General features: G+C 49.0%; 1 protein-coding gene across 1 annotated transcript; it reads right to left on the bottom strand.

Annotated features, from left to right (window-relative positions):
* Nucleotides 1–54: 54 nt before the first annotated feature.
* LOC130256408 (flavin-containing monooxygenase 1-like) lies at nucleotides 55–7,685 on the bottom strand. Its single transcript, XM_056498016.1, has 9 exons — nucleotides 7,356–7,685; nucleotides 5,491–5,660; nucleotides 5,169–5,357; nucleotides 4,925–5,087; nucleotides 4,427–4,569; nucleotides 3,493–3,692; nucleotides 2,701–3,056; nucleotides 2,081–2,153; nucleotides 55–1,006 (listed from the first exon to the last, which is right to left on the bottom strand). The coding sequence occupies exons 2-9, from the start codon at nucleotides 5,614–5,616 to the stop codon at nucleotides 667–669; spliced, it is 1,590 nt and encodes a 529-aa protein (XP_056353991.1). The 5' UTR covers nucleotides 5,617–5,660; nucleotides 7,356–7,685; the 3' UTR covers nucleotides 55–666.
* Between the last annotated feature and the right edge of the window lie 5,017 nt (nucleotides 7,686–12,702).

The raw sequence follows: 12,702 nt of genomic DNA on the forward strand, positions 1-12,702 counted from the left end.
CCCCCAGCTCTTCCCATGCACACAAGGACAGGACAGAAAGGCATCTGCAGCACATTCCTGCCACAGCCACTGAGATTTTATTAATTTACAGTCTCTCCATGCACCAAACAAAGCCTCAGGATTGCCCAGTGGTGGGCATGCAGGGAAGCAAAGCCAGGAGTGCCCAGCCCCACAGCCTCACGTGTGAGAAACCACCACAACCACTGCACTGCAAAGATGCACCAATTCAGCCCCAACATTTGGGGTTTTAGGCTTGGAGAAAGGGACAGCCTGACCTGTGTACACAGCCCAGATAATTCCTGGGGACTTTTGCTCCTGTGACCACTTTTGCTGGTCTTGTCCTCACTGCATCCTGTCCTGTGTGATCCAGGCACAATTATGGCATCAATCCCTGGCAGCAGGCAGGGGAGAAGAGGGGCAACAACCACTTGGGCAAGGTTGCCATCCCTGGCTAATGAGCTTTGCAGAGCTGTGCTTGGGGTTGAGCTGGAGCAGAGGGAGGTTTATGCTGCAGGTTGCAGATTAAAGTTTGTTGCCATGTAAGTGAAATCCTTTTCCCCACTCCTGTGGCACACTGAGGAGCTCTCTTACCTGAGACAACATCTCTCAGGACAAAAAAAAACAAACCAAAACAACAAAACAACCCAAACAAACATGCTGTAGAAGCTATTTGAAACCAAAAATCACAGCAGCCAGGAGCAGAAGGAATCCCACAACCAGGAGGGAAGGGAAAGAGCTGGAGTAGCCAGCAGGGACTCGTGTTCTTGTGGGCTTTATGACACGGTCCCACTGGGTGAGGATGGCCTGCCGTGCCCCCTGCCAGCGCCCAGGACCCTCCAGCCTGAACTGGAAGGGGGAGCAGGGGCCAAAGAAGATGGTGAGGGCCAGCTTGGGGTCTGTGCAGAGCAGCCCCAGCACGCTGGGCTTGGCACCGATGAGGGAGGCCAGCGTGTCCAGGTAAACCAGCCACTCGGTTTTGAGGACTTCATCATAGGTCAGGCCAAACCTGAGTGAACCAGAGAAGAGAAAGAGGCAGGAGAAAGGTCAGTGTCAGCAGGGCTCAGAGGAACTGAGCTCCTCTGCATGCTTGTTGTTATTGCAGCTGGAATGCAGCTGGGGTCTTTTTAGGAAAGGACTGGATGTACGTGCAGTGGGAACCTGTGGCTGTCCAGGACACAGCACCCCTAAAGTGATGCTGGTTCATGCCAATCTTTCCACAAATTGCACCTGTTCCCCCTCTTCCCCTTGCTTAACCCTTTGCCAAACCACTTTCCTGTCTTTTTCAAAACAAATAAAGAAACAAAAAGATCCCTCAAACCCAAATCTCTTTGCTTTTTTGCAGAAAAGTCATGTGCAGCATGAGAAAGCTGGCACCCTTTAGTACCCCTCACATTCATTTGCACCAAATATTGCAAGAATACATGGTAAGTTGAAGAATTGCTTCCAGTTCACCTTCACAGCTTCATGTCCCACCCTCAGAAGCCTGAAAAAGCCCATATCCATTTAGCCTTGCATTGTACAGCAGTTGTTCTGTGCAATTCTGTATTTCACTCTTCTGTACCTTTTCTCCTGTAGCTATGTATTTAACCATGGATTTATACATTCACTCATTCATTCCCTAATCCTTTTTAGCCTTTTGCCTGCCTGTGAACCACACACCAGTGTGCTCAGTGAGTCAGGTCTCCATGCTGAGAGAGGAGACAACCCCTGTGTACACCTCATTGGCTGTGGGTTGGCTTTTTTCCCTCCTAGATGAATTACTTTGCATTCATTACCATTAATTTCTCTGCCATTTTATCTCTCAGTCCCTAGGGAACCTGGTGTTCTTCCCCAACTCCCAAGGAAGCTTAAGCCTTGAGTACCCTGAATTAAATTCTTCCTGTCACCAACAGGCAAAATATCAGTGTTAAATCAAAGGTTAATGGCTCTTTGCAAGTTAGTAAAGGGGAAGCTGGATCCAGGAATCCTCCCCTCTCCTCTGCAGAACAGGAACAGTGAGTGCCTGCCTGTTGCTGCCCCAAAAACTCCAGGGATTTCTCAATCCACCAAAAAACCTTTGGGGCTCTGGGGAATGACTTACCGTTTGACTTTGTTTTTCTTGTTCTCATTCACTTCCTCCTCCATGACAGACTGGGAAGGCAAGTGACACAAACCTGGAAGAGAGGAGAGCACCCCGCCAAATTTAACTCCTGGGGGGAATCTGTGAGCTCATTCAGTGATGCAAAATGTGGGAATCCCTTCCCTGGGAGGGCAGGAAAGTCTCATTGCTGGCAATTTATTCAGCAGTGGCAGTCCTGCCAGAAACTAGCCCTCCAGTATTCCAAATTCACCCACACCTTTTCCTGCTCTTACAGATGTGTGCTGTCAGGGCACAGGCAGGTGATGTGGGGTCAGATGGGCTGTGCAAGCCCCACAGAGGATCATCCCAAAGAGAAACCCCAGAGCTTCTCATCTCTGTGGGGCAGTCCTGACCCAGCCCTCCACGAGGTTACCGTCACTATTTTTATTAAAAACCCCAAACAAAACACCAGTAGGTTTCTTTCCTCACTCATGTTGCTTTAGCTTAGCTGAAGTGAAGTCTGAGCCTTGAAAATGCTCCCTGCTCTGAAATGCTTAGCTCTGGGATCTCCCTGCCTGGAGGGATAAAAGGTGTCCAGCCTGAATTTTTGGGGCACAGGAGGTTCATATTTGCTCCCCTACCTTTGAAGACACGGCTCACCCAGCGTGCCTGCATCTCTACCACGGGCATGATGGGTCCAAAGGGCTTAATCAGCCCGAGGACAGCCAGGGTGGGCTTCTCCAGGTGGGTTGGGAACACGTATTTGTAGAGGGATGCGTGCTTGTTTTCCATCCTGACCACAGATTCCTCTAGGAAGGGGAAGGAGACGTTGTAGCCCGTGCAGAAGACAACAATATCAACAGGCTCCTCCTCGGGGCAGCTGTGGAACAGCACTGAGCTGTCCCTGAACTCCTTCACGCCCGGCTTGATGGTGATCCTGCCGGTCAGGATGTAGCTCGGGAGGTCGTCGTTCAGCAGGGCCTCACGGACCAGCCAGCTGTGGAGAGCAGGGGCTCTGAGAGTGGGACACCACCAACAGGCCTTGTCCTCTGCCCCTCCTCTGCCCAGGCCCACCAGCTCACACCTCCTGGTGTCATTTTCTCTGAGCGAGCAGCCCTGCCCATCACCTCCAAACAATGACGCGAGTCACCGATGTCACTCTGTCCCACAGCGGGAGGGATTCACAGACATCTCCTGCTGCCTTCACTCTTTAAATCATCTCTTTCCAGAACTGATCCATGCTGTAAGCCTTCCTTCTCCTCTTTACTCAGAGACCCTCACAAGGAAAACTCCTCTGGGCTTTTCCAGCATGCCCAGTCTTTCACCACTTAATGGAGCTACACCTCATTTTCTCCTCCCCAGTCTGGGAATGAGTTAATGCTGGTTGCTAAATATCCACCCATCTGCATGGGATGGGAAGCACCAAGAAGTACCTGTTGTCTGGTTGAAGGCCATAGTTTGTATGGTTGAACCTCTTGTTCGCCTTGGAATTAATCAACCACCACGAAAGGGCTCCGGGGAGGCTGGTTTTGATCAGGTTCTTGAGGCGAGTGATGGAAACCATATCCCAGGGGTAGCCACGCTCAAACACACGGCTGAGCAGCCAGGATCCTCGAGAGGTGCTGATGGTCACCTGGAAGAGAAGAATCAATGGTTTGGGCCGTGAATTTGCTGCTTTTCCTTTCTAAAGAAACTTAGAGGGGCACGATGCAAACAGCCATGCACTGGAAAAGCAGCAAGAGCATCTTTAAGACCTCGTGCCTGCTGGTGATGGAGGTGAAACAGGAGACAAGAAGAAAACCAGCTTGCTTTCAAGGTAGGTTTTTCACCAAAAATTCAAAATTTTTTGGTCAAAATTCTTTTTTTTTTTTTTACTAAAAATATGCCACGTCCCTGTGATGACAGTTCACTGAGCTACTGTCCCCAGTGTCTCTGTCCTCATGGCCCTGGGGTGGCAGGGTGGTGGTGTTGCCTTGAGGAGCTGGAGCAGAGATCACACAGAGATAAGGGGAATAAAATGGGTATTTATTGAGTACCAGTGCCAAAGCCCCTGCCTGGATGGCTCCAAGATGGAAGCAAAAGAGAGCTTGGTCACAAAATCTCACATCTTTATAGACTTCAGTCCATTTGCATACAGGAGTCAACCATCCAATTAATAGTCTCAAATTGTAAGATTTCACCCTCCTCTCCTCCTGGCTGGCCCACCCTCCTCTTTTCACGTTGTTTATGCATAGGGCCTGGAGTTGGAAGAAACTGTCCTTGAATCAATAGCTGGAATTGGACTATTTAGTCTTCATCACCCTGAGCACAACGGAAAAGCACCCCCAAGCAGAAGAGAAAACTCAGAACTTAAGGCATGAGTGGCACCTTGGCAGCTACACGACTGGCCTCCACTGCGATGTCCACTCCCGAGTTGCCCATGCCCACCACGAGGACACGCTTGCCCTGGAACACGTCGGGGTGCTTGTACTGCCGGCTGTGGAAGTACTGCCCTCGGAACTGCTCGATGCCTCGGGAAGAGAAACACGGCTTTGAAGTACTGCAGCACTTGTGGATTTAAAACAAAAAAAACCAATCTGGATGGCAAGGGCAAGGAAGTGCAATCTCTGGTGGCCAGGGACTCGGGGAGGCACAGCCCTTCATCCCATGTGCACAGAATTGATGCTTCCCCACCAAAATGGGGTCTCAGGCACAAGAAAGTATTGCTGTTCACACCAGCAGAAGCAAGAAAAGAAAGGGAGGATGTCCCCCAAATAATCCCTAAATCTTCTCTCCCAAGCCCCTGGACCACAGGCAGCCCCATACCATACCATACCATACCATACCATACCATACCATACCATACCATACCATACCATACCATACCAGGGAAACACTGCAGGGGGAGGGAAGGCTCAGAGAAGCTGCCACTGCAAACCATGACAGCATCGAAGACATGCGACGTCTGCTTGCCACCCGCCTCGGTGACCACATTCCACTGGCCCGTGGTGGCAAAGTCGGGGCTCTGACGGATGCTCACAACCGTGGTCTGGAATGGGGAAGCGAAGCAAAGTCAGCCAAGGCCCCAGCAGGGGTGGGGAGCAGGGAGGAGCAGGGCAGCATCGCTCACCCCAAGGCTGATGTGCTGGCGCAGGCCGAAGCGCTCGGCGTAGCGCCGCAGGTACTCCAGCAGCAGGGCGTTGGGCAGGAACACCGGGAAGTGCTCGGGGAAGGGGAAGTCGGAGAAGGCTGACATCTCCTTGGAGGTGTTGCTGATGAGCGAGGGGTAGATGCTCGGCCGGCCAGCCTCGATGTGCTCCTGCCACGGCACCCGCGGGCGCATCAGCCTTGACTCGGGGAGCTCAGCTCACACCCTGCAAGCTCTCCCACACCCAGCCCAGCCAGCCCTCACCCTGCAAAGCTGCAGGAGGAGGACGGGCCCGCTGGCTCACCGTGTAGCGCCACAGCCCCCCGATGTCCTGGCTCTGCTCGAAGCAGGTGGGCTCCAGCCCCTCGTCCAGGCAGCACTTGGTGGCTGCCAGCCCGCTGACCCCCGCGCCCACCACGGCCACTCTCATCCTGTGCCCTCTGCCGGGATCCCAGGCTGTCCACGGGGTTAAACCTGGGAGAAACCCCACAGAGGATCACTCTCAGCAGGCATGCCCTCCATAGGGAATTTCTCTGGACGCTGCTGAAGGCCTAGGCAGATTTTAGCCAGGCCTTTTCTCAGGTTCTGAGTCTTTTTCTCTTTCTCAGGCTGGGAGGATTTTTCCCAGGCTGAGACAGTTTCTCAGCTCTGGTCTGAGCCCAAGATGATAGCTTTCTTGTAAATAGAAAAAAATTGATAAACAGAAATTAGCACCTCATGTTAACTGAGAGCTCATAATGTACATAATGAAATTTTTTTTCTCCTATTGTCTAGTGAACTACTGTCCTGCTTTAAGTTTGCAAACCACTCTAAAAATATAGTTCAGTTTTTCAATAAAATGCTTCTTTCACCTAAGAAGTTGTTAATCATTATTATTCGCCGCTCTCTACGTATAGCAACAAATTTCTCTATATGCTACCCCCAGACCTCATTCCATTTACCAGCATTCTGGGCCCTTCATTTACAAGTTAGGTTTAATGTCTTAAATAATAATTTTCTTTTTTCCTTCCTCCTTTATTTTCAAAATCTCTCCTTTTTTTACAGTGCACTCCTGGATTGCTTTCAAACCCTTGCAGCTGCCCTGGAAACTGGCTTTGAAAGTATGTGGTTGAGCCACAGTTCACTTATTTACAAGCTGGGTTTAAACTCTCCTGCCTTATCAGACTCGCAAATATTTGTATATTATCATTGGATATCTGCCCCTGCCTCTCTCAGAAGAAAAAAAAAATTAAAAATGCACTGGGACTATTCAGTTTCTGCCTCTCTGACAGGCTCCTGTCCCCCATCCCCAGGGAAGATGAGGCTGACTTTGACATGGCCACTGAGGCTGACAGAGGGGCTGCAGGTGTGGCACACCTTGGATTGAGGATGATTTTGTGTCTCTTGCAGGGCTGAGAGCAGCTCCACCCCAGGGCTTGAAAGGCAACAGCCCCTGGGCTGACACCCAGCCCTACAAAACTCCCAGTGGGGATGATGGATCCTAATCCTTATAGTGCCAGGACTAAATAAAACTAAATACAACAAGGGGTGATGGCCAGGCTCTGTGCTTTGGGCTGGGCAATTCCAGAACCAGGATCCCCACACAGGTGCCCTGGGGGTGCTGCTGCAAGCTGTGGTTTAACCCCAGTTATTAATTCAGCATAGCAGGATGTCACTATGGGTGGTGCCACTTCCCCTGGCCTGAGAAGTGCTTTCTCTTTCCACCAGACACAATGCACGGTGCAATCATCAGGAAAAAGAAACAAAACAAAACAAAACAAAGTCTCCAGTAAAAAAAATGGGGTTGGACACGGTGTTTTCTAAAACCCACCAAATCCTCCAGAACTATTTCAACTTTCAGCCATAAAACAACACCTGATGAGTACTCTGCTTTCCCAGACTGGAATAAAACCTGGACCTTTTTCCTTTGTAAGTAAAAAACCCACTAGAACGAGCTGCTCACTGTTTACTGTTTTGGGGGAGGCTTTTTTTTTCTTCTTCTTTTTTTTTGCGTGGTGGGAATTAATTTATATCACAAACAGCTCCCACCTACATTTGCTATTTGACTTCCTGTCTTCTTGCACAGAAGTAACACGCAAGAAACATCAATTCTGCCACACTATCCCAAATCTCCGAAGTGCCCGGGTGTGGGGTTGGGAGGGAAGGAAAGGTTTTCCTGGGAATACTCACCTCCAGCCACCCAGCTCCGGGTCACCTCCGTGCGGGAAGGGATTGGGAAGGGAAGGCTCCTCTCGCCCCAGAGTTATGGGCGAGAGGTGGAGCTTGGCCAGGAGGGCAGGAAGACAAGGAAAAACACTCGATTTCCCCAGCAGTTACACAAGTGGCCGTGGGAGGAGTGGCTGGAGCCCTGCAGCCAGCTGGACAGCCCAGATGTTGTTCCCTAAAAGGGGGACGGCCAGAGGAGCGCTCCAGCTGTGCGCCCCTGGGTGCATCCAGATGTGCGATGCCTTCACTCGCCCCGTGGCTACTTGCCGAAGAAAAGGGCTTTGAAAGGACTTTGCAGCCGTGGCACTTTCGAGGAAAGAGGGCTGGGTTAGGGAGCTCACGGGGGAATGTCCCATCAGCCGCACCAGAAAAGAACCGTGGAGAAAAGACCCCTCAACCAGCTTTTAAAGTAGGTGTGTTTATCCAGCGCCGGCGCTCAGTTCATGAACACTTCATCTCATACATATTTATGAAGGTTTCGACATCGCCCGTGCATTTTCCTAACTGTCCCTGCCTGCTCTGGCTCCGTGTGTTAATCAGCTTTTCATGCCCTGAGCTTTCACTCTCTCTTCTGGCGGTCCTGGATGAGCTAAGTGGTCCCGATGTCCTCTGGATGAACCTGGTCCTTGCACAGGCTCTCTTGGTATCTGGCCATCCTCCAAGGCTTCTGGCCATAGCCCAAAACATAGATCCAGTTTTTACCATTTTTTCGAGCCTAGTTCCTGCTTTTCAGTCTCAAGCAACAGGCAAAATCCTGTTGTTGTATAGCAAAGGTCCATCTGCTCTTAGCACACTTGATTGCACAGCTAACTAGAGACTGTTTAAGCTTAGTTATAAGTTCCCAATATCAGTGCTGGGCAAGAGGCTGCCCATGCAGAGACAGCATGAAATGGCCCCAAAATCAGTGTACCAAGGTCCCAGGCACAAAGAAAGGGGACTGTGGGCTGAAACAGTGCAGGACAGTGTGATAAAGGGGCTAGGAAGGTGTGACAGGAGCAGGACTGGCCTCTGATAAAAGTAAGGATTAACTGCCTGGAGTATCTCAAACCAGCTGAAACTGCTGGAGAAATGCCAAGGGTCCAAGGAGCAGGAGTGGGGAACAGAGGTGAGAAGTCAGCATGAAGAAGAGGAGCTTACTTCATCTGAAACCCCCTAGCCCATGACTACTAGAAGCCACTGAAACCACTGAGCAGACCCAACCAGGAGGAGCCAAAGGCAGGGACTATGGAAATTATTTCCCAGAACTCATTATAATCAAACCCACCCTTTCAGGGAAAAGTTTAGGCTGTGTTGTAATTATCTTAAATATATTTTTATGTTAAAAAAACATTTTTATGTTTAAAGGCAGGTATCTCCCAGGAGTAAGTGAGCATGGAAAGAAAGGGGATAAAGGTGGCTTTGGATGGGGCTTTGACCCCAGATATTCAATATATTTAGGGGTGACTGGCAGGAAAGTATGAAATCCCTGCAAATGAATCCAGCTGGGCATGGAGAATATAGAAGCCATGGAGAGACAGTTGATAGAGGACTTTAGGAAAACCAGAGTTTAGAAAAGGACAATGATATTCAGCAAAACTCATAAAGTGAGTGCAGGGGACACAGTCAAAGCTGCCAGCCCCATCAAGGCCTCACCCTGTCACTGATAAAAACACTCCCAGGGCAAAGGGCCCAGATTTGATACCAGCTCTTTTAGCAGTTTGAATAACCAAGGAGTCCACAAGGGAAGAAGAGAAAAACCCACCCAAGGTCTGCAGGACAGAGGGTGGTGAATAAATATCCAAGAGAGATGCCTGCTCTGGCCCTGGATTTTGATTTGCAGAGGCTGAGGGGGCATGTTTGCAATTAAAAAAAAAAAAAAAAAAAAAAAAAAAAAGGAAATGGGCAACAAGGCTTGCACATCTTTGACAGTGTTGGAATTTGCACAAGCTCTGTCTCCCAGCTCTCCCTCATGCTGGACCCTTCTCCAGGTGCTCCTGCAAAGATGCTCACCAGCACTCAGCAAAAAAAAGAGTCAGGAATCCACTGAGGCAGATATGATGTTCTTTATATGTTTCTGCATTTTTTGAGTTCCCCAGCAGGCATTCAAGTGACTTGCACTTAGAGGGATGCTGTGGCAGCATTCCAGGAGTGGTGTTAGTGCTTTTAGGAGGGCAGTTCAGGGAAGCTTTCTGAAAGAACAAGTTGTTTTTGGCTAAGACTTGGCTGGTACAGGAATGGGACCAGATGCCTTTGCTGGCCCTGATTCTGGTGAGGAATCCAGTTCAGAGGTGCAGAGCTAGATGCAGTGAGTGATACCATGTGAGGATAGGGTAGAAACACCTCCCAAGCCTCAGCAGTCTGCCTTAGGGCTGTGGTGTTCCACCCCACAAATACCCCTGGCCAGGTGTGCAGAACAAAGTGTTAGAGGAGATGGAGATGAGATAGCAGGGAGGCAGTTCTTGTAGTTAGGCACACACATGCCCAAGGCACTGAAAAGGCCTTGTCAGAAAACACAGAAAAATTCCTGTTCCTTTACCACCTCTGGTGCTGGCTTGGCAGCCCTGGCACACCTGAGGAAGAGCCAGGGCCAGGGAATGGCTGAGGATGAGAACCAGGAATATTGGGATATAAGGGATATTCATGTGCCTGTCCTTTGTCCCCTAGAGAAGCAAAACTCCCCAGCAATGTGGCACAAGCCTGGGCTCTGCAATAGCCTATTGAACCCTTAAAGTAGAAGTAAGGAGAAACTAAATATATCCATTTAGTCAGAATCAGATGGGAAACTCACCTTCTCTGCAAAACTCTGGCACCAGCTTTACAATTTCTGTTTAAAATAATGCTTTAGGCCAAGGAGGGGCAAATCCCTGCACAAACAATTCTTACTTTGCTGTTTTCTAGGTTTGTGTCAGCAGCTTTTAGCATGTGCCATGCTAAAGGGGGAAAAGAAAGAGGAAAATGAAGTGGAGTTTCTTGTTAATCCAGTCTCCAAGTGAGGCAGGGGACTCATCTCAGGTCACTTCATTTTCCCCTCTCCAATATTATCACTGCCTCCCCTCACTGTCCAGAGGCTTTAATTGATATAATTTAATTGACCCCAAAGGTGCTGCTGCCTCCCACTGCTTCCTGCAGAGCTGCAGGATAAGGCCATCCACAAAGGGATGCACAAGCAGCTGCTGGTGGAAAAAATGTATTTCCCCACCATTTCTTGGAGCCTGGATGTTGATCTTTAAAAAAACAAAAACAAAACAAAACAAAACAAAAACAAAACAAAACAAAAAAAAAAAAAAGGCAAGATTTTCCTTCACCTCCAAGGCCAAAACCAAAACCCCTCCCCATGCAGGCTGTTTTCCTGTTTATTATTCCCAGTACACATAATCCCAGTGACAAACACTGGCAGGACACTTCTGTTTCTGCTTAAACTGTGCTAGATGTGTTCAGATGTGATCTTGAACTCTTCCCAAATCCTCTCAAAATATACCACTTTTAAGGAGATCCAAAGGATGTACTGGAGCAGACATGGGCTGTAGAGTGACTGTGGGAGAGGGATTTGCTTGTTAAGCAAGGAGGTCTCTGCATGGAGAGCAGAAGTGGTTTTTTTCACTCCAGCATTCTTGGCAAAATTTAACCTGATTTAATAAGTCACCCTGTTTTCCAGGCATGTAACCTGTGGAATTTCTCAAGAGAAGGCTGCTGCTGTTGTTAAACCTATCAGGTTAATAAATGCTGCAGAGCTGCAGTTTTTAACCTTTTGTGTTTGGAGTTTTTTTAAATGTACATTTTACATCTTCCCAACCCTGACGGGCATTTACACCCTGCCTTTATCACTCCATCCTTGTGCCAGGACTCCAAGGGATGAACACACAGGTTCCCTGTGTGACACACAGCTCTAGGAAGGATCTCAGACCCTTCTCAGCTCTTCTGAGCCATTCCTCAGTGCCAAGAGGTCTGTGAAGTGCTTTCAAAAATTCCACTCAGTGCAGCTCACCCTTCCCATAAATATTGACTGAGCTCCCAGACCAGGCACTTGGGATGCCTCCAATTCCTGCTGCCTCTGTGGCTGGGCATTCTCCCCCCCAGCACAGGAACTCCTAATTCAGGCAGAGATGTGCCCCTGCACCACCCCAGGAGCACTTTTGCACATTTAATCCCCAGAATTGGGGGTTTAAGAGGACAACCCCCCAACCCTGAGCGAGGTGCTGCTCTCAGAGCCCTCAGTGGTACCTGGCAGAGGAGCCAGGCACTGTGGAGCTGCAGCATCTCTCATCAGCTGCAGATCTTCCACCTCCAAGAGCTTCATCACTCTCCAGGAGATAGGATGAGAAGGGATGTCTGACCCATCTCCTCCAAGTGCAGCTCCAACTGACCTGGACCACCTTGTTTCCTTCACCTGTTTTAAAAACTTCTGGTTGTGGAGACTCCCATACAACTCCAGGCTTGCTTTTGGTGGGGCCATCAAGTTTTCTTTTCTCTCCACATCCAAGCCAGGCTGACCTTTGGGGATAATTGAGAACATTTTGCAGCCTCACTCCTCCTTCACTTTCTGATTAATGGGATAGAGGAAATCTGACTGGCTCGTGCCTTGGATTGCTGATTGATCTGAGAAGCTGCTGTGCACCCACAGGTGATCCTGCACTCCTGGGGTTGCTCAGCACACTGAAAATGAACCCTACTGGCTGCTGTTTCCTATTTGCAACCTGGAGGAGGACTTCTATGAAATAAAAGATTTGTTTTGTCAGAAGAGAACACCCAGGAGTGATGTACAGCATGAGAGCCAGCCTGCTCCTGGCCCTGGCACAGGGATAGGAAAGGTCATCCCAGGGCAGAGAGAGGGGAATAAAGGTGCAGGAAGAGTTAATAATTTACCTGGATTGACACAGATGTCAAGCAACTGAACCAGGAAAAGGTCATGGACCTCTTGACTTGTCATTTCCCAGCTGCAGTTTTCCTCAAAAGAGGAAAAAACCTGATTTTGTACATTCTTTCTGAGAAGGAGAAACAAAGGAAAGAAGAACTGCAGGTGTGGGAAGGCAGAGAAAAGAAGAAAAGTTAAGGTGGTCAAATATCCCCAGAGAGAGAGAGAAAAATAAAATCAAAGCTTCAGCATTTCTAATGGCAATAAAGGTAGTTCTGCTCAACATCTGCAAACTTTTGATGGAATTTTTGTCACGTGCCAAAAGAAAACAAGAAGAGAGGGTTCCCAGCATTCAAAAGAGCACGAAAGAAGCATGGTGTAATGGTTTGAAAGCAAAACCAGGGAGAAACTCCAAGTCAGAAATACAATTTAATAGGAAGAAAGAGAAAAATATAATACATGCAATAGCATGAAAAAAAA

This window comes from Oenanthe melanoleuca, chromosome 8 (assembly GCF_029582105.1).
Source record: "Oenanthe melanoleuca isolate GR-GAL-2019-014 chromosome 8, OMel1.0, whole genome shotgun sequence".
Lineage (NCBI taxonomy): Eukaryota > Metazoa > Chordata > Aves > Passeriformes > Muscicapidae > Oenanthe > Oenanthe melanoleuca.

What these genes read in the sequence shown, in the direction of transcription:
- LOC130256408 (XM_056498016.1), bottom strand. Translation starts at nt 5,616, where the DNA reads ATGAGAGTGGCCGTGGTGGGCGCGGGGGTCAGCGGGCTGGCAGCCACC. An exon ending in GGGGGCTGTGGCGCTACACG is followed by an intron (nt 5,358 to 5,490) that starts GTGAGCCAGCGG and finishes GTGCCGTGGCAG; the next exon opens with GAGCACATCGAGGCTGGCCG. An exon ending in AAGAAAAACAAAGTCAAACG is followed by an intron (nt 1,007 to 2,080) that starts GTAAGTCATTCC and finishes TGGTTCACTCAG; the next exon opens with GTTTGGCCTGACCTATGATG.